At 38.2% G+C, this 24,685-nt stretch overlaps 4 protein-coding genes across 6 annotated transcripts; 3 read left to right on the top strand and 1 right to left on the bottom strand.

Moving 5' to 3' along the window:
* The first annotated feature begins 1,223 nt into the window (after positions 1-1,223).
* On the top strand, positions 1,224-7,445 carry LOC140791302 (protein DEHYDRATION-INDUCED 19 homolog 2-like). Its single transcript, XM_073141812.1, has 5 exons — positions 1,224-1,481; positions 1,589-1,734; positions 3,310-3,389; positions 3,565-3,831; positions 6,907-7,445. Exons 1-5 carry the CDS (start codon positions 1,418-1,420, stop codon positions 7,007-7,009), a joined length of 660 nt encoding a protein of 219 aa, XP_072997913.1. The 5' UTR covers positions 1,224-1,417; the 3' UTR covers positions 7,010-7,445.
* Positions 7,446-8,128: 683 nt separating this feature from the next.
* On the bottom strand, positions 8,129-13,369 carry LOC140790402 (probable protein phosphatase 2C 33). Of its 2 annotated transcripts, XM_073140472.1 has the most exons (7): positions 12,661-13,369; positions 12,396-12,567; positions 12,094-12,311; positions 11,897-12,004; positions 11,689-11,814; positions 11,327-11,559; positions 8,129-8,574 (listed from the first exon to the last, which is right to left on the bottom strand). In XM_073140472.1, exons 1-7 carry the CDS (start codon positions 12,877-12,879, stop codon positions 8,385-8,387), a joined length of 1,266 nt encoding a protein of 421 aa, XP_072996573.1. In that variant the 5' UTR covers positions 12,880-13,369; the 3' UTR covers positions 8,129-8,384. The 2 variants fall into 2 exon arrangements, with proteins under 2 accessions (XP_072996573.1, XP_072996572.1); XM_073140471.1 differs by having other exon boundaries at positions 12,094-12,567; positions 12,661-13,292.
* A 3,207-nt stretch (positions 13,370-16,576) lies between these two features.
* On the top strand, positions 16,577-20,783 carry LOC140791361 (peroxisomal membrane protein 11-3). Of its 2 annotated transcripts, none has more exons than XM_073141896.1 (2): positions 16,577-17,439; positions 20,659-20,783. In XM_073141896.1, the coding sequence occupies exon 1, from the start codon at positions 16,689-16,691 to the stop codon at positions 17,436-17,438; it is 750 nt and encodes a 249-aa protein (XP_072997997.1). In that variant the 5' UTR covers positions 16,577-16,688; the 3' UTR covers position 17,439; positions 20,659-20,783. The 2 variants fall into 2 exon arrangements, with proteins under 2 accessions (XP_072997997.1, XP_072997996.1); XM_073141895.1 differs by lacking the exon at positions 20,659-20,783 and adding an exon at positions 17,901-18,628.
* Positions 20,784-20,906: 123 nt separating this feature from the next.
* LOC140791359 (uncharacterized) lies at positions 20,907-24,474 on the top strand. Its single transcript, XM_073141894.1, has 4 exons — positions 20,907-21,010; positions 21,118-22,206; positions 23,124-23,911; positions 24,071-24,474. The coding sequence occupies exons 2-3, from the start codon at positions 21,133-21,135 to the stop codon at positions 23,685-23,687; spliced, it is 1,638 nt and encodes a 545-aa protein (XP_072997995.1). The 5' UTR covers positions 20,907-21,010; positions 21,118-21,132; the 3' UTR covers positions 23,688-23,911; positions 24,071-24,474.
* The last annotated feature ends 211 nt before the right edge of the window (positions 24,475-24,685 follow it).

Below are 24,685 nucleotides of genomic sequence, written 5' to 3'. Positions count from 1 at the left end.
TTTCATGAATCATAGTAACATTAATCTAGTGGCTCACAACCTAACTAATCTAGCTATTGCCTTAACTTTGATTAAGATTCAATAAATGGATTAATAGTAATCTTTTCCCAGCTGTATCAGAGGAAATTACGAGGGAGCTTGGCTATTCTGATCGTGGGCATTCCTATTAGACAGCTCACGTGGCAGCTTTGATTGGCTGCGTGGCATAATTAACACCATTATCTTTCCATAATAATAATAATTATTATTATTATTATAACTCTATTAACAGTGCTAACTTCCTTTGTCATAGGTAACAATATAAAGTTATAATGATATAATGCCTCTAGACTCGGGAAGAAGTCACGCAATATTTGACCAGTACGATTAAGGATTGAATACTCCATCTTGCCGAGCAAATACAATCTGGTCAATCTTGCATGACGTGTCAATCTAACGTGAGCCATACCTTTTTACAGTGAGTATGCACGGACGCCTCGTAATCGTCGGCTAGAGACTTTTTCTCGGAAAACCTTCCAGAGTTTTCTTTTATACTGTTCGGAAATATAATTATTGTTCGCGAATATCGCCACTGTCGTCTCCATTACGTAACATGCCTTGTTTTGTTCCATTTTATGATTTTTTTTTTCAAAATAACTGATACCATAATAAAGGATTGAAGCGCCGCTTAAATATATATATATATATATATATATATATATATATATATATATATATATATATATATATGAATACGATATTTAAGAGAAAGTTATGTTAACAATACAAAGAAAGAACATAAAGTTTAAGCAGGCCTCTTATCGAGTTTTAATTTTATACAGGCCTTCTTTTATCCAAGTTTTAAACACCCTAAAGTAGGTAAATTAGGTTTATGTTATAGTTAGTTAAATCCGAATCAGGTTTGACAAATCCAACTTGAACTAAGCTTAATGTGAAGTCGTTTAGACTTTTGTTATTGAGCAACTCATTGGAGCTTGTATTTTGCTCAATCTGAAGCAGGCTCAATATCAAGTTTCATTAACAAAATAAATTAAGCCTATCTTGACACAGTTTAGGATCAAAACTAATTTTAGACTTAGCTTTATTACGACCTATAGGTCAGCCCATTTATAGTTTGGGCTGGCCCATTGACTCGCTTACACTTGCCTTAACCCTGAAGGCGGTTGAAGGAGGGGGCATGTCCGTTATTTGGAGTGCTTCTTTGTCTGAATTCTTACCAAAATAGTGCTTACCACCGTGGTCGGTGAGAAGCTCTCGCAGAAGGACAAAACGAGTTATCATTTCTCTCTCTCTCACATCCATTTATATAATTATTTCATCAAATTGCAAAAAAATTTCCACGCTCTGGATTTAGGGTTCCTTCGACGCGAAATCGAAGTTTGTCGGGAGGTAAAAGAAGAAGGAATCCGATCAATTGATGGAGTCCGATTCGTGGACCCGCCTCTCCTCTGCCGCCTCGAAGCGTCTCCAATCGCGATACGGTGAGCTCTCGAATTCCTCGGAATTCCTTCTTAATCGCCCCTCTATTCGTTTGGTATATCTGTTTGTGACTTGAGTGGGTTTCTGATCGGTGTTTGGGTTCCACTAGATCTGTACCTGGGTTTTGAGGAGTTCGATGGCGGTGACGACGATAACCGGGGGGACTTCATTTGCCCGTTTTGCGCCGAGGATTTCGATTTCGTGGGACTTTGCTGCCACATCGACGATGAGCACCCCGTCGAAGCCAAGAATGGGGTATTGCTTCCGAAAGTTTCTATTTTTTTTATAATATTTCCTTTTCTGGTCGATTTCTTTGTAAAGGTTTGATTTTTTTGCGTTTCTCTTGCTCTTTAATTATCCACGGCAGCTCGGATGTACCTTTTGTTTGAACAGGTTTTGTTTCCTTTTCTGATTTTCGTTTTTTTAATTTTTGAGTGCTTGCCCGTGTTTTGGCTGTAGGTATGCCATTAAGTATCATTTGTTGTTATTTTTGTGCTCACTCGGTTTTGTGGTTCTCGGGCAATCTTCCAGAAAGAAGGCTTGCTTTACGTGGAGCTGGAATAGAAATCCAGGCTTACTTTGGAAACTGCGGACACTTGTTATTGTCCTTGGGTTTTGGAAGAAAAATATAAAGTTTATCCGACACTTGATAAGTAATTGTAACATTGCATGTTGGTGTTAGTGTGGATCAGATGATTAACTATATTTCAAGATGTTGTTCATACGATTATGCCCAATATCATGGCTTTATTGTAAAATGAATATGGGCTACATTTTGTTTGTAAGTAGAAATGCTCAGTACTATTCGTGGATTTTGAAAGCAAAATGTTTTTGTGCTTCTGTTTATGTACAATTTTTGAAAAGGCAGCTGCAGCATGCTGGTCATCAAGTGACAGCATACTGCATCCCTCAGGTAAGGCAAGTGGATCGTGTGCATTTTTTTTAACGGATATTTTCCCATCGAGTAAAATCAGAACAGAAAAAAAAAAACTAGTCTTGATCAGTTTGTGCATCTAGAGTGCCTATTTTGGAAATGTGGGAAATGCAAAAGGAGTGGTTTGTAACTTTGATGCTATCCGTAAAGTTAGGTGGAAGCTGAGTTGGATGTTGTTAAATACTTGTCTTTTTAAAATCTTTAAAGATGCTCTATTGTAGTCCTTTTATCTGGCCCCTGCCTCCTATAGATTTAGTGCTGTTAAGGTTAAGGGAGCTAGATTTGTAAAGACAGATTAAGAACAGTAGATGATAGGAATATGCATGCCCAATATTTATTAAATGAATTCTATCAATCTCATCCCGAATTATCTTGTCCTGCTTGCTTGTTTAAGCTATCTGCAGGCTTCTTTTAAATTTTATTAGAGAAATGCTCAAACATCATTGAACTCCAAAGTTTCTTGTTTTATATCCTTATAAATTAAGGTGCAGATCAATAACTTGGAGAATTTTGGTAATCTCATCTGGATAGTGACAAGATATCAATTTGATGTTAATACTTTAGAATGTACTGTCTAATTACTTGACAAATGTCCAAAGCAAAATAGACAAGAAAAATGCTTCACATGGAGCTCGTGTCAATTGGCATTTTTAGTTACTTGGAGGTTCCAGTTTTTGTTTCTTCGACCAGTAATCAAGCATAAAAAAGTTCCTTATTGCGGGAGAGTTTATACGAATGTCATGGGTGGTAGTTATATATGCACCTGCTTCTCTTGCATGTGTGTCTAATGCATGTATTTGTAGATAATTACATTTGTTTAACGTGAGAGAAAAAGCTGATTGCAGTGAGTTTCATGAATATTGATGCCACATGTTTGGTTGACTTGCCTTTTGCAGGTATGTCCCATTTGTGGAGCCAGGGAGGGGATGGACTTGATTGGGCACATGACGATGCAACATGGAAATTATTTTAAGATATCCTTTTTAACCAACTTGAATTGCTGCGGTTTATGAATAAATCTTAGTTACTATTTTCCTTGTGGTTGAATACGTGAATGGTTACCATAGTCTAGCCCTCATTGAGGATGGCATACAAACTAATTATAATGGATGCCAGGTGTATTTTTTGTCTTCCTTAATAGAATATCACATGCAGCGTAGGCGAAGATTCCACAAACCTTCTTCAGGGTCACAGTCTATGCTCTCTTTGTTGAGAAAGGACCTAAGAGAGGGAAATCTACAGTCTCTTCTCGGAGGATCCTCCTATATGGCTGCTCCTCCTGTGGCAGCATCAGATCCATTTCTGGCATCTCTGATATACACTCAGCCAATGGCTGAATCATTAAGAACAGTACAATCTGAGTCATCAGATAGTGGAATTCAAGCAAATAAGAGTTCACATGAAGAAATTTTAGAGAGGTATGCTTCCACGGTTTGTTTCTTTTGTTTTATTTTTTCACTATAATCCTGCTAAGTTGATCCTTGTTTGCATGAATCACGGGTTGACCACTGGTACCTTTCTTTTCTCCCCAAGTCCTGCATGAACCAAGCTACTTACTCATAGTTTAAAAATAATATGTTACTGTTGAAATGAGTTAAAGTGGAAAGGAAATTTTTGTCTCTTAAAAGTTTGTCATTGCAGACAACCTTAAAAGTGTGTTGGTGGTCACCATTTTTTAGTAGTTCCATGACAACAAGATCTGTCTTTAGAATGTAATGAGCTTACGGGATGTACGATAGAGCTTGCTAGATGTAAGAACAATTTATTGTACTATGTGAGAATGACATTCTTTGTCAATGTCTTAGTTTACTATTTTACTTATATATGAATTTATAATCTAGTTTTCTTATATTTACTGATTATATATAGATTTGAGTAATTATATCATAAGTTTTTATAGATTCAGAAAATGAATACTGATATCTCTGATTTACAATCCACATCCATAGTTGTACTTAGCGGATATGATAACTAAGTTCACTATTCATTCACTGTCTGAATCCAGATCTGGATCCATATCCGAAGAGTAAATATGGATATGGATACCACTATCTGATCTGTTTTTATCTTTACAATGAAGTATCTATCCTATATTAGGTACAACATTTTTTCTGAGTGACAACTTCTATGTTAGTTTCACATATTATTGTGATCTTGTCCAACACCAGCTCTCTTTGAAGTTTTTCAAATGAGTTCACATATGGTAGTGGTTGAAATGGCATGTGTGAAAAACATTATATGATTATTGTGATTGAATATTCCACATCATAATCTGTGAAGCACTTGGTTTATCTTTATCACATGCTTATAAGTTGAAGATGAAGTGCAGTGATACTAAAATAAATTCAATAGCTGATTACCATCAATATTGTACACAATTGCTCAATAGTAGCTAATAGTTTAGATAGATAGATTAAGGCTTTTTTTATGCAGGACGTCACCATTGTGGACATTTAATTTAGTTGAGAAAATTATTGTTGGTAATATAAAAGGCTAGATTTTTAGACTTGTAGATTCCAAAAAAAGGAGAACCTATGTTAGTTTGCTCTCTTTTTGGAGAATGCCACTGGGCTGGTATATGAGTGTTAAGAGTCAGTTGGGTTAGATGTAGTTACTTAACCAACTTCTTTTGCCTATTTTTCAGCCTATTTTGAAGAGCTTGTTTCCATAAGTTGAACTCATGACCTTTTTAGACACAATGAACAGGCCTTTCCATGACACCAAGTTGCGGCCGCTAGAAATTTGTTAGCTTAGTATGCAAATTTGTGTAAGTTCTTATGTCAGCATTGATTTTAAGTAGTGAGTTGTTCTTGGACTTTGGAGCTTGAAATTTAAAATATGGTAATATAGTGATTGGTTTATTTCTTTGAAGAATGTTGTCTCATAGTTTTTTTTTTTCCTTTTGAAAATTTACTCCAGTGCCTTTTAGTAGCGAGCAATAGATTTCATTCATTAGAAGATGGCTGTGTGATTAAGAGTAAAATTTTCTCTCCGTGAATAATGTTAGTGTATCATTTGGCAGTTGCCGTTCAATGAGTGATAAATGCAGACTATTAGTTGCTATTAATAGTTACTTCCTTGTTGCTGTAAATTTTCAAAGGTGGAGAGATCTTTGCACAGTATCAGGGTTCTTTTTTTTCTCATTACGAGAAGGATAGCAAAGAAAATATGGGTCCCTTGGAGAAAAGGTTTACTTATTTTTTGTTGATTGTACGTCCAATGGAGGAGTTGCTGGTGAGATGTCAAGTTAGTAATAATTAAATAGGAATAAGGAAGAAGCCAGATGGATCTGCCAATTTCTTCATGGTCTGTCATTGTATTTTCAGTATAGTAAAGTTAGCAATGCACTAAATGAAAATTTATTTTGATAATCATTTGCATTGAAAATTATTATAGGTTGGTCCTGATGTAAGAAGTCAGCTCCTTGAAGGGAAATAAACTGAGTTAAAATAGTGTGGAGTGAACCATATGGTACCCTGGTGCATATTTGATACAAAATATCTCCCCTTCAGTTCTCTTTTGGGAAAGATTATGATGCTGTACTATATGTATTCTAATTTATGTTTGTAAAGAATAGGTTGTTATTAGCAATATGGAATTTTCACTCTGTGCAGTATACAACACTCTACTGGATGCTTTTTAGTGCAAAGTTTCACTTAAGCTTAGCCTCAAGTGGATATCTATGTCAAGCTTTCCTCTAAGCTGATGGTCTTTTATCATGATTCTAGACATGCCTTTTCTTTTTATATCGTTGGAAGATAACAGACTAGTTTTAGTTTAGCCTTTTGAAAATTAAGTACTGACTTCTTCTGGATAAGTTTGCGAAGTTCAAAGTTGGGTTTTGGTTATAGTGAGTATTGGATTGTCTCAGCAGAAAAAGTTCTAGGATGGTTAGGTTTCTTGGTTGGTTATATTGGCAAGATGTTGGCGCTTGACAGCATATTGTAGGAGATAAGTTGTTCTGTATTCTTCAGGTATGATGAAGAATTCTTGTTTACTTCTGATGGCACAATGATTCAGCACCTCGCTGTCTGACAAGTGACAATGATGTATTGATAGTCAATATAGGATTATATTTGCATCGCTTGTAGCGTGTGTACAAGAGAAATTAAAGGCAAAGTTTCTTGGATAGAGCTTGAGTTTCTGTCATTATTCTAGTTTGAAATTCATATCTGATTACAAACAGTGCAAGCTCATAGCATTTTTGTTCTGGCTCCTTTTCTTTTCCAAGTTCATTTAGAGCAGGCCTAGTTTTGTTGTTGTCCTGTTCTTTTTCCCCTAGAGCAGAAAGCATAATCTATTAGTTTTCAATCATAAATGGAATAGTCCTAAAGAGTACTATGTTAAAGGTATAGAAACCTGTGCAACTTATGTTTCTCGTTTATTTATTTCATAGAATCATGCTGTGATTTTAGCTACATAATCACAAACTCCATGGTCTACGCATCTTTATGGTTCTATACATCTGACTGAATTTTCTCATGTACCTCCAGAACTGAACCATCTCTATCTGATAAGGATCGGAAAGAGAGGACTGAAAGGAGTCGATTTGTGCGCGAGCTTGTGCTGTCGACGATATTTGATGACACATTGTGAAAGAACTCTTTACCTTTTGATAGCAGAAGGTTTCCTTGAGGATCTAAAGATCACCTGCAAACTGGCATTCCTGCTGTTGCTGCTCCTGGACTTCTTTACACACGGAATATTGGAGCCAGAGAATGTAAAATTTAGACTCTATTATGCAGCATCAAATATGTTATATGTATGTAAGGTTAGTATCGGATCGAAGGGGCCACCCTTGGGGCAGTATGCATATTTTGAAAGAAAAGCTGCTTCTATTGGACTCTCTTTTCCTAATAATTTACCCATTGTATGCTTTTTTGTCTCTTTTATCCTGAACTTCTCTAGAAATGCTTAGGAAGAAAGCAGAAGTCAGATATTAGAGTGGCATAAGTACACTATCTATTGCTGTTAATTATTGATCATGCAATGTTGCAATGGAATTTCTTCTGCATCAAGTTAACCTATTATACTTGATCGGTCTCCAACTTGAAATCAGACACAGTAAATGGTGCTTCATGATCTTAACCTTAAATGCTCCTGAGGTGGAAAAAGTAAACTAATAATGGATAGAATATAAGTTTTGTTATATATGTTACAAAGTACCATGGGAGCATACGAAGGATAATTTTCATGATGCTCTTGGATCGGGTTTAAGAGTTCTCTTAAATCAGGTTAGCGAACACTAACTTAATTTTGTAGTCAATTACAATGCTTAAATTGGACTAGTGTCAACCTGCAACTCCTAAAATCTAGTATAGAGTAGCAAGTTAAATCATTTTAATAGTAAAATTTTCAATTGACTTTCATTTCAATTTTTCTTTTTTGACGTTTTGTTCCTCACAAATCTTTTAATAGTATCTCTTTTCTCCACTATAAAAGCTATATCTCTTAGTTCTTTTTCTCGTTTTATGACCACTTGTATCAAATAAAAATTAATGAAATTTTCTAAATCAAACACTTAATTTGTCTAAATCTGTGTAAGGTACCATGTTCAAGATTAAAAGAAATGGGAGCAGCTAATAAAACAAAGAGTGCGTTAAAAATACTCTCTGAAAACAAACAAAAAGAAGAACAGTGTTTTACAAGAAACCGGATTTTGTATTAGGCGTTCTCTTTACAACACTACTGGATTCCTAGAAAATACGAGCTTGGTGTCATTAAACAGATGGTCATGAAATTTGCCTGAAAATATGAATGTCTCAACAATCTTCCTTACAAATACAGAGTGGTTAGTAATCAAACTATCATAAACCGAGGCTGCTACTGCAGTTAACATCACCAAACAATAACTTTGAACAACAAACAGTTTATTCACCTTTTTTTACACATACCACAACACCGAACCAGAACACTTCGCATTCGATAAACCTAAAGTTATACTATTCAGTAATTTTCACCTCCGCTCTGCTCACTGTTGAGGCCGTCTTTTTCCTTCCATTGCGTCTTTCTTTCTCCAGCAGTCAGTGCATAGGTAAGGGCCTTCCGATTGCATTGATGTGGCTGAGCAGTAGGTGGATAAGTCCTCTTCTGGCATGCGATCCGTTTGGCAGATCGCACATCGATAAGGGGCTGAATTTACTTTTGATGGGATACCCAACCTACAAGAAAACAGACAATATAGATGACTTCAAGAAACAACCTATGAGAGAACTCAGTTTAAAACAGCAGACCATCAAATTTACGGAATAACAAAGATAGAACACAGTATTGAGTTCTTTCTAGGCAATACAGATGACATCCTACAAGTACCACTTCTAAACACATGTAGAATGAAAAAGACTGCCAATACATTGATATATGGTGCTCGACAACAATTTAAGAGAGTTATGCCTTCAAAAGGATCTGAGACAATTAAAGAGATACTAATAGACCTTGGATACCAATAACTTTAATAATTAAAAAGATGAGAACATTCTCCATTACAAATAGTGAACTGTGAACTCCCAACAACCATGAAGTAATGAAGGTACGGCACATAATTATATGCATAAAACAGTAAATCCTATTATGACTAGAAGAAGTAACTAGCCACTTTAAAGGCTGCTTGAATATATTAAGTCGCACAGATTAAGCAAAAAATATCAAACAGAAATCAGTAAATTCCAGAACCAATTTAAAAGAAGTACCCATGTCTCTTTCAAATTAATTGCTGTTCATGCTGTTTGCTGAAACTAATTTCAGTCGTACAATCATCTTGAATCACAGCCTATAGAAACGATAATGAACCAAAAAGGATAAAATGGCACGCATTGAAAAAATGTGGAACAAGGGGTTATCTTTCCCATTTACCACACTTGAGGATACTTTCTTACGGTTCCAGGGAGACCACAGACAGACTTAGGATCGAGGAGGATTTCCCGCAGGTTAAGCAGTGTAGTCAACAATAATCTACTAACTTAATGCCAGTTATGAGTCAGCTAGCTCAACAACACTGTGTGCACCAGAACATGTTCAACACGCATAAGAAACTTGAAATTTTATAAGGACATGTATTAGCAAATCTAGATCATCCACCAAAATTCATTGAAAATTATAAGGTATTCTACAAGCATGTTTCTGAGTTTCAACTCTATTTAGAAAAGCTTGTATTCATATTCAACAGCACCCTATATAAGGCAGCTTTCATCTCAACTTGAAAGGTGAAAAACCCAAAAAGGAAGTTCAACTTTTCTCCAAGGATGGCTGGCGCCGCAAGAGAGGGAAAGAAAAAGAGGAGCGAGACTACTCACTCACCTTCACTCTTCGACCTCGTCGTCGTCGCCACTCGTTGCCAACCTCATCGTCGTTCGCATGCCAGAAGTCGTCGATAAAGCTCCGCTCGCATTTGCCGCTCTAATGCCAATGCCCTAGCTCGAAGAGGAAGAAGAGCTCAGGCAGGTTAGGTGGGCGCCGGCGCGGTGGATGGGAGCGGCGCTTCATCAACAATCTTCGGCACGCGAACATTGACGACGACGAAAAGCTCGACGACTGCTTTCAATGGTGAGCAAATCGCTACTAGGAGGGGGCCATGCGGCACCCCTCGTGCCACGTGCCGGTACACCGCCGACATGCTCCATGCCAGTCAGCATGACCATCGTTGCTTTCTCTATTTATAAAGTAATTTTATAACACCCTACTTTTTAGACTAAATTATGTTTTATAATTTGTTTCTTACTCCTATCAAAAACAATCTCTCTATTTTAAATTTAATGTCTTCATACCGCCCTACCATTTATCACAAACGAAAGCTAACTCGCTTGATGTCAAATATACCCTCATCATTCTGTGAGCACCCCAATCCGATATGCTTTACAGGCCAATAGCTTGATTGCCCAACATGATAGGCTACCTATTTTCCTACCCTTAAGATAGACTAGGTGACTATTGGTTAGGGGGTATTTCAAGTATTCCGATATTTCACTTTGAAATTGAACGAAATATTATTCTTCTGTTACACTATGGTCCTCAATGGTTGGCTAGATTTTACATTGGCATTGAACTCTATTTAGATCTGTACCAGCAAAGACCAATAACTCCAGAATGATATCAAATTGGAATTAGGTACATACAAGTAATTAACACGTGAAAACTTATTACTGTTCTACTGCACTAGTATGTAAGGTCCAAATGCCCAGAATGTGCAATCTCTCAGATAAACACTGATCATATATGCTAATATGTTATAGACAAGTCGGTTAACTTTTACAGCTAGCACCTCCTTTACTTTCAGTAATCTGCAAAAAACATGCATGATTCATTTCTACTAACAAACTTATATTGAAACTTCTCATTCAGCATCACCACCATTTTACAACAATGGTGTCATAGCAAGACATCTCCTGATGACACAGCTTAAGACATCTTTCAATTTAGAAAAGCATCTTTAAATTTTTATTTTCATATATATTGGTAAATAAAAACATTTCCTGATGACAAATGCATCGTTCAATTGCATTATTAATTAAGAATTGAAACAATCAATTAAAAGAATAGCATAGCTAAGACAAGTCTGAAACAAGAATTTTTTGTTAGAACAAGGAAGAAAAGAAAGGGTAAAACATGTCATATTGAAATAAAGAATATATACCTATAGAAGGGGAAAGTAAAGCTTTTTTATCCCTTCTATTATTTTCAACTGCTATAACTTATAAGAATCTCATATATCATGCCCTTATAAGAAATAAGTGAGCAACTTTAAGTGGTGATAGTGGAAGAACCACAATCTAGGAATAAATAAAAAGTTTTGTACTGAAATAAGTTTTTTGTCAAAAAGTGAATGAATTAGGAGCATCATAGTCAACATACGACAGCATAAATAAACAGAAAAACTGGATGCTAGAATGAATACTATTGAAGTAAATAAAAACATGCCTTTCTTCCAGCATAGCAGATCCTTCTTCAAATAGCTCCTCGACAGCTCCAACAGAAGAAAGTCTGTTTGCAAGTTTACCAGAACTATTTTGTACCTTCTTGCCAAAAATTAGTGATCTCAACTTATTCTGATTCTTCTTTGGCGATGGTGGTAGGACACCATAATCAGATGGAATGATATCAACAACTACGCAAGTTGTGTCATCTTTCAAACCACTTGTTCTCAAAGCTTCCTAAATCAGCCAAATGGGAAAAAAGAAAAAAATTCGGTTAGATGACCTTGACCGTTAGTATGACAATATTAGGAGAACATGTGTAACTTCATGAATACCAATAGGCAAGTCATGTACGGTTTGCATCACCTTAACAACAATCTTAGCAGAAAGATCTGCAGGTAATCCTCGGCAAGCCTTTGCAGCCATCTCCGATGACAAAGCATCCCATATGCCATCAGATGCGATTATTAGCCGTCCTCCAGCACTTGATAGCTAATAATTAAGAAAAAAAAAACATGTAAAAAAACAAACAAACTAGAGCACAACAAACAAGCAGCTTCGATCTACACCCTACCTTCACTTGCTTGACATGTGGTATAGGGACGATGAACTCTCCTACATCCATATCCCCAATTGATCTCGAAAGGCACAATCCACCCGGCCAGCATCGGAGAGGTCCCACCTGAAGAGAACCTCGATGAGATAAGTATTTCCACTAAAACACACTAAATTGCCCTTAAGATTAGCAATGAAATATTATTTACACAATACCTCCTTGCCACCGCAAATATTAAGCCTTCCCACCTCTCCTCCACTGGCAGTCACCCTTTCCCTCTCTTCCACATTCTCCTCTAGCCTGTGATCCACAGTAAGCAGACAGACCTCACCCCCCTGCGTATCCAGTATACACCGAGAATCACCGACCGATGCCACCGTGACTGTGAACCCATCAATTACAACAAGCGTTGCGGTGGTCCCTGACACCTCCCCTGCCGGAATAATCCAAGTTAAGACTTTTCTTCCCTCGTCGGCACACACAAAAAGGAACAGATGGGTCAACCCCAAACTCTCACCTTTCCTTTGGAAATCTATGTCGGTCTTCACAAAACCAGCGACAAGCGCCCGAGGGAGCGCTTCCAGCCATTCCTCCCTACTAATTCCCTGAGGGACCGCACTCATGACGTGATCCAAAAGGTGCTCTTTTGTGAACACCGCCGCTGAGACTCCATTGTGCCCATCAAAGACCTGTAGCTCAAAAACAAGGAAATTTATCGCGAACAGAAACGAAGAAATGAAGGATGCGAAAAAGAACGGGAATTGAAGCGAGAATGGGATTACCGCGAAGACAGAGAAGGCGGAAGAGGGGTTTCCGGGGACACGGAGGCAGTCAGTCTTGATGAGGAAGTAGTCCTCGCCCCTCTTGGCGTAGTTGGCGTGACCGTACTTGATGGTGGGCTTCTCGGACTTGTCGGCGCGGAGCTCGCGGCCGATGAGGGTAGCAAGGGGGACCGGCCTCGCGCTCGGATCTCGAGGACGGGTCTCGGTGGCGGTGGTCATCGCCGAGGACTCCCCTGGTCCCCTCCAAAGAGACAAATTTCCTAATCCACTTCCATCTCCCTCCCAAATCTCATCTCAAGCACGCATCTTGATCTCGACCCAGTTCTTCCAAGAAACCAGATTGGAACAAGAACTCGAAAATAAACGACTTTACAGGGGATGGTCGAATTGGGGGGGAGGAATTAGGGAAAGATGGGAAGGGATGGGGCCCAAATGGGCGAAGAAATCGAGGAGAGAATAGAGAGTTAGATTAAGAAGCCCACGGATTCCGGATTCGGAGATTTGGACGAGAGAGGAGAAGAGCGAATTGGGTAATGGCAATTGGTAAGAGAAGACAACAGAAATAATTTGGAGATAATGAGAGACAGGGAAAAGGGTTTGGTTTTGGGTTCTCTTCCCTTCCAGTTGTGCTCTCCCCTGCGGCTCCTGCGCTAATTCGTGTGCTTTTGAGGAAGGGAAGGGAAGATTGTATGACAAAATTACCCCTTATGATTAAGGCTGGAGCTCTACAACTGTTTTTCTGATTTCTTTTTTACAAATCAAACCCTCAATTTTGAGTTTATTATCATTTTCTGACCTCTCTGTTTTTTTTTTTTCTTTTTCCTTTCCCCCTTCTTTTATTGCCTGAAAGAATATAGAATATTCACTTCTTATAGTATTAAGTTAGCCAATACTCGATTATAATTTAAAAGCAAAAGTAGGATCGAACAGAATTTCTAAAAGGTTTATATAAGTGTTTAGGATAATAGATGTAAAATATAAGGATGATTATAGTTGAATCTTATGAATTATTATTTATTTAATATCTCATCTCTTAACTTATTGACAGAAAGTATTAAATAATTATTCATAAGGATATTTTCTTTTTGTCTTTTTTTCATAAAAATTAAAATTAAAAATGATCCTCAAAATGATTTATACTATTGTTATGCAATATTTTTAACAGAAAATTCAGAAGAAAAAAAAAGCATTTCAAAATCTGTACGTAATTAAATATTGTTAATGCTATATGATAAATAAATGAGGAGATATATATATATATATATAAAAACTAGCAATAATTTAAAGTCAAGAGGTAATTATCCCTTATTTTTATTCTTCATTTTAAAAAAAATTGTGTATATTTTGTCTGTTGCTTCACATATAAGATGAAAGATATAAACTTATATAATTTTGCAATAACGTGGAAAAGGATGTGTCGGGTTGTCATAGGTGAGAGTTATCCATTTGAAACCAAACAGATAAATATGAAAATGACTAATATCTAATATATATATATATATATATATATATATATATATATATATATATATATATAATTTTAGTTTCATCACATATATGTTTCTAAAAAGATTATGAATAAGGTGGGAAACAAGGACAATAAATAATAGTCATCATCTTAATTTTGATTAGTTTAGAGTAATACTAATTAGCAACTTGTGGGGCCCACCCAGGTAATTGATTGGATACATTCGTCGTTATCAAAAACAGGAGGGTAAAACAGGTCATTTGCCCAGCATTAATAGATCTCCGATTCTCCGGGCATTGGATACCCGCAGACTTCAACGGTGGTCCTACAGTCGAACGCATCCCATCCGCCCGATCAATGATCGACGGACGGGAAGGAGCGAGCTGCGCGTGGTCTTGCGACGCGTCGAGGCACCATTCTATAATGCGCCGGTGGAGGAGGATATCCTCCATGGAACGCGGCACCGCTGGGGGGGAACGAGCTGACGTGGCCACGTGAGGTGGGCCACGTTTGATGATGGGGCCCACGTACTTCCTGGCTTTGGTGCTCCCTAGCTGTCCCAATTGAGTTCCACCAACGCGGATGTCATCCATCTTTTTCCTGCTGGGCTTTTTGCGAATGACTACCAATGCTTCAGATATATTCCAAAATCACTCCTTTTATTTATTTATTTATTTCGCAACACGGAGGTAAATCTTTGCAATAAGACCAAAAAGTAGGGGGTAATTTACAAAACTACAGCTATATATTCTATTCCTTTGTAACTTCCTCCGCTATCACCGAGCGTGACGGGTGGTGCAAGCTGCAAAGTCTACCTTTGGAAGCAATTAAGCTTTTGCTTCGTTCTATGATTAAGACATTTGATGGGAATTTTAATCCCAGTTTAATTTAATGGCAATTAGATAACTAGTAATTATGTGTTTTTCATGATATGATGATTGCGAGTATATATAAAAGTTAGTGTTGAAAAATAAACAAATAAAAAAGGGGTAGCAATGGATCATTGCTAATATAAATTATAACAATATATATATATCATCTAAAGGGACTTTGGTCTAAAATATACACGAGTTCCATGCAAGGAACCACCTTTTCCTTTTGAATTCTTCTTCTCTTAATTCATTCATTCTCTCACTGGCATTCAAAGTTAGAAACACTCTCTGAGATCACCAAGAAAAGAGAGTTGATGGTCTCCCACCTGCTCTTTAGCTCCAGTTCATGGGCTCACCACTGCAACACCAAAAGTACTCTCAATATCTCATACGAGACTGAGCAGAAGGTGTAAAACCCAAGTCATGAAGAAAGGATGAGAGAATGTCCTGCATATATACATCCATACAGCATATAGTCTAAGTTCATGCGATGACTTAATAAAATATGTTAACCGATCTCCAGCGAGGTTTGCTGTGGTGGGTATGTTCTTCTACTACAAAATGCACAGTTATCTGAGAGAAATCTATGACTATTTCAACGCCTAAATTAAGTATCTAATAAGAAGAAAAAGAATGAGACTTGGGCAAATAACACCATCTCCTCTTGGCTTTCTGTCAGTGGTAGTTGGTTGACATATATGCCACTGATACGAAGCTGCAAGGCTTGCAGATTTTTGCAGTGGAGATAACGTATCAACCTTGTTCAAGTACGTCCATCACGAAGAATTGAAGATAACGAGTTGCAGATAAGATTAGAGTTAAGAAAAGGAAGTATCGTCGAAATAATAAAACCAGCTCGAGCTACTTGGTTTAACTTATGTTTGAAATGAATCAAGCTTGATTAATTAGATCAGTCTTAAAGTTAATTTAAAGCCGAACTTGAGCGCAGGCTAGCTCTATATTTATTAATATAAACAAATTATAGATAATAAATAAATTTAAATCTGATTATATGTTTGATATTATTTTATTAAGTCTAGATCATTTAAATTTAAATTTAAGTTAAATTTAAGTTGAGCTTGATTTAGAGTCGGAATTGTGCTTCATTTAAAACATGCATGAATCTACCAAATATTGAGACTACCGAGGAGATCGCTTTCTCTGGAGTCTGGATCTTGAATACTGCAATCATAAAAAGGAATAGAATCGGGAAACGTGTCGATTCTGCAAAATACCAAATATGATGTATGAGTCGTCCACTCTTGCCAAACCAAATGAATTGAAGATTTATTTATAGTCTAAGGAAAGCAATGTCATACTTTTATTTCAGTTATTCAAGAGTTAAAGCGGTTTAAGACAGTAAGACCATTGAACAACAGAAAATAATAAATTATTTATCAAGACGACAATTTTGAATTTTATTTTATTTAAAAAAAAAACTCCTTTCTAAAGAGTAAACGAACCCAAACTTAGATTTCTTTTTAAGGATATATATATATATATATATATATATATATAATTTAATTTAGTATTTAATCAATTAAAACAATTTATGTATCATTTCTTTACAGTTTCAAACTCCGACTGGTGTGCCGTATTACGCCCGGAACTGATCACTCTCCCTTCTTCTACTTTTACTCACCAAACTCCCCCTCTTCTCCCGCCGATCTCTTATTCCCTTCGAATCCATGGCCGAGATATCCGAACCCTCCCCCAATTCCAAGCCTTCCTCTCCTCCTCCGCCTCCGCCACCGGCGAAGTCGCGGGACCGGGACTTCCTCCTCCACCTCGAGGCCTACCTCGCCCGCCGCGACGGCGTCGACAAGCTCCTCAAGATCTCCCGCTACGCCGCCAAGATCGCCCTCTCCTCCCCTTCCGTATCCAAAACCCTAGCGCCCCGCCTCAAGTCCTTCGAGTCCAGCCTCGGCTTAAGCCGCAAGGCCTTCCGCCTCGGCAAGTTCGTCCAGGACCTCAACGCCCTCCGCGTCGCCGGAACCCTGCCCTCACCCCCCTCCGATCGCCTCCTCACCGCCGTTGCCTACGGAGGCGAAGGCATCTATTACTTCGTCGAGCAGTTCGTCTGGCTCTCCAAATCCGGCCTCCTCCCCTCGTATCTCTTGCCAAGGCTCCAAAAGATTAGCGCTTGGGCCGAGCTCATCGGATACTTCGGAAGCGTCGTCTTGAAGATGAAAGAGATGGGAAAGATTCGATCTTTGATCGAAGTAGAGATCGAGCGGTCGAATTTTGATGACATTGAGAGATTAAGGGGTAAATTGTTGCTTAAGCAACTCTCGATCGTCCAGGATTTGGCAGATGGTTTGATGGCGCTCGGAGATGTGAGGGATGGGAAGGGGTTGTTTACGACTCCTCTATTGATGTCTTCAGCTGGGCTTCTTTCGGCGCTCATTAGTACTCACAAGAACTGGACGTCTTGCTGAGGTATAAAATTTTCTCTCTGTTCTATTATTACTGAAAGGAATAAAGCTCCTTCCTTTTGATCACACCACCAATTGTGAATTCTTGGAGTAAATTTTTTCTTGTACATTAGAACACAAATTCTCATGTATGGTTAACGTTGTTGGATTGATCAAATCAAAATAGATGGATATGTTTGAGGTATGCTTGATTAGCCCCTGCTCATGATTTAACTGTATGCAATATTGAGCTACTGGGCTTCACAAACTTCTTTGAGCTACTTTGAGCATGTGAGTATTACTCGGCAAGATTTAAGAAAAATATATTTGTTCAGCTTATATTCTTTGTTAGGTTTTTAGTATTGGCAATTATGTACAAAATATTCTAAGTGTTTTTATACATGTACATAAGCATTTATACAAGTCTAGAAAGTATTTGGTTTGAGGAATTGCAAGATTAAAGGAGAAAAGTTTTTACGTTCGCAGCACGTTCACACAAACAGAGAGCAACGTTTACAAGCGCATTCGAACGCGAGCATAGGCGTTCGCACAGACAGTAAATAGAGTTCACAAGCGCGTTCGAATGCGAGCGTAGACATTCGCACAGATAGTAACTAGCGTTCATAAGCGTGTTCGAACGCGAGCGCAGGCGTTCGCACAGACAGTAACTAGCGTTCACAAGCGCGTTCGAACGCGAGCGCAGACGTTCACACAAACAGTAAGTGTTGTTTCTGCGTGCGTTCGAACGCAATCTGTGAAAATCAAGCCGCCGCGTTCGAACGCACTTGGGCTCGTTCGAACGCACCTGAGATCAAGTCTGGCCGTTCGAACGCACCTACGAAGTTTGTAATTTTTGGACTTTCGTGAGTTTGGATAAGACTTGGATTTGACTCTATCTTGGAGATCATATATAAGTATTGTGATGCCGTAATTCTAAGGTGGTTGGTGAAGCAATTTGAAGGAGAACTCTGGAGGCTACATCGTTTCTTCAACCAACAAGGTCCTACTCTTCTATAAGACTTAATTTTCGTCTTAAGGGCTATCTAGACGAAAGATCAATCTCAAGGGCTACTGAGGTTGGATATCAATCACGAGAAACAGTGAATCGTGGGTTCTAGCGAGCAAGACTGAGAGGAACAAAGTCGTTTGGATCGATAAGTTATTTTGTGAGTCAGTCTTGTAACTGTTATTATTCTAGTGATTGATTTTGATCAGAGTTTGGATCCGTGGTTTTTTTTCGTTTGGGTTTTTCTACGTTAAAATCTTGGCGTTCATCTCTGTTTTTGTTTTTTAATATTTCTTCCGATTTTTACATAAGTAAACGAGTGATATCATTGCCTAGGGTTTAGATACATATGTGTGTCTAGGCGTTTTTTCATTCTTCAGCTAAAGTGAACAATAATAGACATAAGTAATAATAAAATCTCATTGGAAAAAAAAGTAGTTTGAATTGACTGTCGTTGGTCAATATACTATTAGTTTTGTCGGTCAAGTTGGAGTAAGGATAGAATAAGATATTGTAACTCATCTTGACTGGGAAGTGGGAAACTGCTCTCTTATATTTCTTGACTAGTATACAAACTTGACGTATGAACTATTAACCAATGCACATGCTGTGGTCTACTTAGGAGGATTTTATTTCTTTAAGTGTCTTTCCATCTAGTCATTGAATTAATTGTAGTCAAGCAAGTACTTGAGATCCAAGTAATTTTTACTCAGATCTGGATGTTTGTAGTATCCTATTTTCTCTCTTTTCTGCTTGATCATGATCATGTGAATTTTATGTTTACTACAGTTTTAGACAAAAATAGGGGTGAATTGCTATGTGAAACTCAATAAGTAAAACCAGAGGAGGAAATAAGTACTTGATCTTGGGTATTCCAGAAAGTGATTGCTCTTGATTTTTTAGGTCGATTATGAACAATCGGAACATGAAAAAGGATATCAAGCACATACTGTATCTTGATAGTTAACTGCTTCTAGTTTGTTAATATGATTGCCAGGTATCCTCAATTAAAAATATTGTTTTATAGGTAAGCATGTGATTCAAAACTTTAGAGAGTTATAATTTTGTCATATGAACATAGTTGGGAGGTGTTTTTGACTCTCTTTTTTTAATGATAAGAGTTGCGACAAACTAGTATAAATTAGATTCTATTTGAGAGACGATGATTGTAATATTAATTGCTTATATGGGGATGAAAGACAATTAATCTGATTGAGAGATTCCTTGCTACACATTTCTAAGACTTGACTCAGTTCAACAATGCACGGCACGAGGCCAAGAGGGTGGTGACAAGAAAGAAAATGATAAGAGTTCTTCAAACATGAACCTTTTTAGTCGATTGCCTTTTTAGACGCATTAAAATTACATGGACCCATATGCTCTGAATGTGGTTGGCAAGCTTTAGCGGCAATCTGACTGTTTTCAGGGCTGATGGCTTGTAACTACTACTAGAATAACACAGGCTACATTCGATGCATGTATGAGTTGAGAAGTACTATACTATTATACCAATATAGTTTGAAACATTATATAGATATAGATAATGAACATGGATATGGATTTTGCCATTACCATATCTGATATCTCTATCTAAAATAAATATGGTGTCTTCCAAATGGTTACAGTGGTTGGGTGATTGAACCCTTTCTGGATATGGCTGTGAGAAATTTTTTTGCTTGCGACCCCATCTAGATTGGTTTGCAGATCATGGGATGTGCGTTGACGCATCAACTGGATGCACTGTTTGGGGATTCCGAGGACTGAATGCAGATCATGGGATGTGCGTTGACGCATCATTTGGATGCATTGTTTGGGGATGACGTGGACCTAGTAAAACAGAAGTGCCTGACCAAAATACGAGCTGCTAGAATTATGAATATCTCATGCTTCGATATTAGCAAATGCCTCTACTCTCTAGATCAAGAGATCAAATTTTTTTTCATTTTAAGGTTGAATATGGTTGAGAGTTCAAATAGTGCAGTCCATCGACTCATCGCCACTGTTTTAGATTATATTCCCGTTTTCTCTTTTCCCCCATTTACTGCCGATTTGGTGTTCTTATTACTCGTGCAACATTACCAACTATAAAAACATGCAATGGCTCATGGACTTGGCAAAGAAAGCGTGTGATTTAGATACGAAACATTAGAAGGTGTTAAACGTAACGTTTTGTAAAACAATTTAGACTAGTCAAATCTGGTCGGCTGCCCTTTTGACCAATCAGCTAGGGCATTACAGGTGGCGGGCGGACGCAGGTTTAGTTTCATAACAGGCAACAGCCCACTGTTTTGTATGGATTTCCGTGTCCCGGGATACTTCTCGTCTAATTCTCAACCCTTGGGGTCTCACCCACGCCCTTTTTGAGCCACAAAAATGTGAAAGAGGTGCAGGCCCCACTTCTCTCCACCCATAGCTCGTGAAATAAATCGGGTGCGCTTGGAGTTACATGAGGGTACTCTGGTAATTTCGGACGATCTCAACTCGTACGAATAAAACCGCTCCACCCGCCTCCCTTCCCTTTGCTCTCTCGCCTTTGCTTCCTGCATCCAACCATCTTCGCTGAGGCACGTAGGAAAATAGCAAAGAGCAGGTACATTCAGGGGCCTTATTGTAAAAATATAGTTCGTTTTTTTCGCGTTTTTTTTTTCAATTTGGTCCATGAGAATTGCATGTTTTTATAGTTTAGTTGTTATTTAGGTCCTTGTGGGTAATATGGAACAAGAAGGGGGAGTCATGTGCAAAAGAGCGAATGGTCGGAGGAAGGCGGGGGACGATGAGGACGACGAGTACATTGTGGGAGAAGAGGATGTCGACGAATCCGAGAGCTCGGACGAGTCCTTGGTCTTCTCCTCAGATGAGGAGGAGATGGAATTGGGAGACGAGGAGGAGGAGGAGGAGGAAGAGATAGAGATCTCCAGATCGAATACTAGAAGGAAGTCCTCAGGTGGCAGAAGAAGGATCACGGAGGCGAGGGTTTTGTTTCACGAAGACGAGGAAAATGGCGTCTCGGCTCGATTTCGCCGCCGGAAAGGTAAGGTTTTGACATATGAGGAAGAAGACGAGGAGGACGAGGATTATGAGGACGAGGATTTCGCGCCGGATGAGGAGGAGGAGGAAGGAAAAGAAGTCCCTTTGATTTCTCGTAGCAAGATATCCGGAAAGAAGCGGAAATCTAGGGTTTCAAAGCAGAAGAAGAGGAGAGTGAGCAGAGAGCAGAAGAAGAGTAGGAATATTAGGAGGAAGAGGATGAATTCAACAGCAGTTAAAAAGAGACGATCTTTGGATTCCGATACCTATAATTCCCAATACATGACACATGATGATGATTTCATATCGAAGAATCCAACTGTGAAGGACAAGGGAAGGACTAAGAGCAAGAAGGGGAGGAAAAAGAGGTCAATTGGATCAGAATCATCAGATTCTGAATACGTGGTTTCAGAAGAAGAACTGAGAGATCTGGGAGTTGGAAGAGTCCTGAATCAGCCACAGGCGACGAGATTCTTTACCGGAAGGAAGGGTGAAGAGAAGGGTAAGGGGAAAGAGGCAGATGATTCGGGTATGCAGGTTTGCGGAATCTGCTTGTCGGAGGAGCAGATAGGGACGGTGCAAGGGGTTCTGGATTGTTGCGCGCATTATTTCTGCTTCGCGTGCATCATGGCATGGTCGAAGGTAGAATCGAGGTGCCCAGTGTGCAAGAGGAGGTTTGCATCGATTACCAAGTCATTGAGGGCTGAGATAGGATTCAGGATGAAGAAGACAGTTGTTAAGGTGCAGAAGCGTGATCAGGTTAGCATTTTTTGGTTTCTGTCGTAATTAAGCGTAATTTAAACAGCTTTGTTTTGTTATAGTTTGTTCCTTAACAAATTTGAGCTTTACTAGCTTCATTTAGTTTAGAAAATTTTCTTATACAACAACATGTCATTTAACTTGACTTGTTTGTGAAGTACCCGCTCTTGTTGATATTGGCCCTATACAATCTGTTTAACCTAGCTATGAGGCAACAACCTTCAAATAGCATTGGTGATTGTTTGTGTGGACAGCTACGTTCTCCTTGGTGTGATTATCATGATATGCTTAAGTTATATGGTGTTAAATATTCTGCCTTTGTTATGCTGTTTCGGACTACAATTGATAATTAAGAGAAAAAGTTGACCCATTTTGTCAAAACTAGATATCTAGCACAATCTAAGCTTTTAGATTAGTGTGAACAGTTGTGCCATAACATTTCAATTCGCCGGAGAAATTTACATCCACATGCTTCACTTTCTTTGACAAGGTTGATTATCGTCATCCATGCAAAAATAAACCTTTTTCTCATTTAAAATAAATTACTAATATCAGCTCTAACTTATAACTTCTGCCCACCATTTGGCAAGATGCAGCCATGAGTAGCAAGCATAAGGACAGTATTTATTAATCCTTCCTGTGACCAGTCAGAAATGGGCTCTTTATGGATACGATTGCTTGTACTTGATATGGAATCAATAGCAGATTTTTTTCAGTGAAAATGATGTTAATTTTCTGGCTATCAAACAATATGGTAATCAACAGGAGATATTCCACATCTACTCTTTAACATGCTGTGATCTTGGTAATTATTAAACAGATAGATTCTCCTACTTTTTCTGGATCATATTTAGGGTCAAGTATATTAGCTGTTCACTCATATCTTATAATTTGTTCTCACTGATGCGTGGTAACAGGTCTACCAACCATCTGAAGAAGAAATAAGGGGCATCCTAGATCCTTATGGGAATGTTGTATGCATGGAATGCCAAACAAGTGAAGAAGATTATCTCATGTTACTTTGTGATATCTGTGATTCCCCTGCACATACATACTGTGTCGGCCTTGGGAGAGAAGTACCTGAAGGTAATTGGTATTGCCAATGTTGTAGATCCACAGCAGAGGGATCATCTCAACTACAGGACAGAATGACTGATCAAGGAATTGGTAGCTTTGAAGCAAATAATCCAGCAAATATACTTGCCGTAACACCTTTCCAAAGATCAGTATCATATGAAGGTCAATCTTCTTTGCAAGAAATCGATCTAAATGTCTGCCCTAGAGATCATACAGAGGAGGATAATGGAGCTGCATCACTGCTTTCACGGGGTGGGGTGTCAACTCTTTCTGGAAGACGTGCAATACAACGACGCATAGGCATTTTTCTATCCAACAGTAGTAGGCCAAGGCAGATCTTTGCCAGAGATACTGTGTCATGTCATGGCATTCAGTCTGATGCTATTTTTCCAGAAGTTGAATGAAATCCTCAAACTTTGCATGTTTCTAGGACATCAAACTCTGCAGAGAGTTGCAAGTATTTTGAACAACCAGTTGATCAACAGGCCTTTCATTCTATCTCATCTTAATCTGCCTCTGTGGATCAACGGAGAGGAATGCATCTTTTCCAACGCACAGATTGTGCCGAGGAATAAGGGCAGTCTGGTCAACCACTCTTTCTGGAATTTGTTGAGGCAGTTAGCATGAGGTATGCTTGTCTTATTAGTTCTATATGTCATGCTTTCAGCTTCTTACCTTTAAAATTAGATCAGTTAATATTTAAATTCATGCTAGGACTTTGTTTTCCTTCTATTTATTCCTCATTTCCTGTTTTTTGAAACTGATTTTTGCTGATATATTTCTGTAGACCGTGATTTTGAAGAATGTCCAAGATGGCTACCCATACTATTTAGCAGCGTCGTCCGGGATTGAGCATCGGAGGAGCATTTCTACCGTAGTTAAGCCGCCCAGAAATGGTTCTTATTATTTGGAGGGCAAGGAACCAGCAAATCTGATAACAACTTGCTGCACAGTTCTTAAAGCCTTCATCATTATTGTCCATTGGCATTGTTTCTATTCTCTTAACATCATTGGTTTATATTTCCTGCAGTAAGATTACACATTTTTTGAAGAAAAGGATCACGCCCTATTTCACTAGAAACTTAAAACAGCAATAAGAGTATACATGCCTTCATTTATATGGCATCATAATGAGCATTACTCATATGAGTTTCTTTTGTTCCCCAAAAGCTAGATATTTTCTTTTCTCAAGGGCTAATTTCCTTTCTTGGTAAAGAAATATCTGACGACAATGTGGGGTTCAAAGATATAATTGGTGAATTGTTCAGTTATTTACCCTCCAAAAGTAGTTAATTCAGTTAGTGCTTTCATTACAGGATTTGAAAGAGATGATTCAATGTAAAATAAGGCAGCTCTCTCTTGTGGCTACTTCTCTTTTGGTGAAAATGAAATCGTTGATTAA

This window comes from Typha latifolia, chromosome 6 (genome assembly GCF_019914945.1).
Source record: "Typha latifolia isolate L0001 chromosome 6, TyphaL0001v2, whole genome shotgun sequence".
Taxonomy (NCBI): domain Eukaryota; kingdom Viridiplantae; phylum Streptophyta; class Magnoliopsida; order Poales; family Typhaceae; genus Typha; species Typha latifolia.
This window is presented reverse-complemented; position numbering and strand designations above follow the sequence as displayed.

Bases quoted from the DNA above. Each gene is read 5' to 3' on its own strand.
- LOC140791302 (XM_073141812.1), top strand. From the start codon at position 1,418: ATGGAGTCCGATTCGTGGACCCGCCTCTCCTCTGCCGCCTCGAAGCGT. The intron at 1,482-1,588 runs GTGAGCTCTCGA...GGGTTCCACTAG, and splicing joins GCGTCTCCAATCGCGATACG to ATCTGTACCTGGGTTTTGAG. The intron at 1,735-3,309 runs GTATTGCTTCCG...TGCCTTTTGCAG, and splicing joins CCGTCGAAGCCAAGAATGGG to GTATGTCCCATTTGTGGAGC.
- LOC140790402 (XM_073140471.1), bottom strand. From the start codon at position 12,879: ATGACCACCGCCACCGAGACCCGTCCTCGAGATCCGAGCGCGAGGCCG. The intron at 12,005-12,093 runs GTATTGTGTAAA...GGTTCTCTTCAG, and splicing joins ATATTTGCGGTGGCAAGGAG to GTGGGACCTCTCCGATGCTG. The intron at 8,575-11,326 runs GCATGTTTTTAT...GTTTTCTTGTAG, and splicing joins TCTGCTATGCTGGAAGAAAG to GTTGGGTATCCCATCAAAAG.
- LOC140791361 (XM_073141896.1), top strand. From the start codon at position 16,689: ATGGCCGAGATATCCGAACCCTCCCCCAATTCCAAGCCTTCCTCTCCT.
- LOC140791359 (XM_073141894.1), top strand. From the start codon at position 21,133: ATGGAACAAGAAGGGGGAGTCATGTGCAAAAGAGCGAATGGTCGGAGG. The intron at 22,207-23,123 runs GTTAGCATTTTT...GCGTGGTAACAG, and splicing joins AGGTGCAGAAGCGTGATCAG to GTCTACCAACCATCTGAAGA.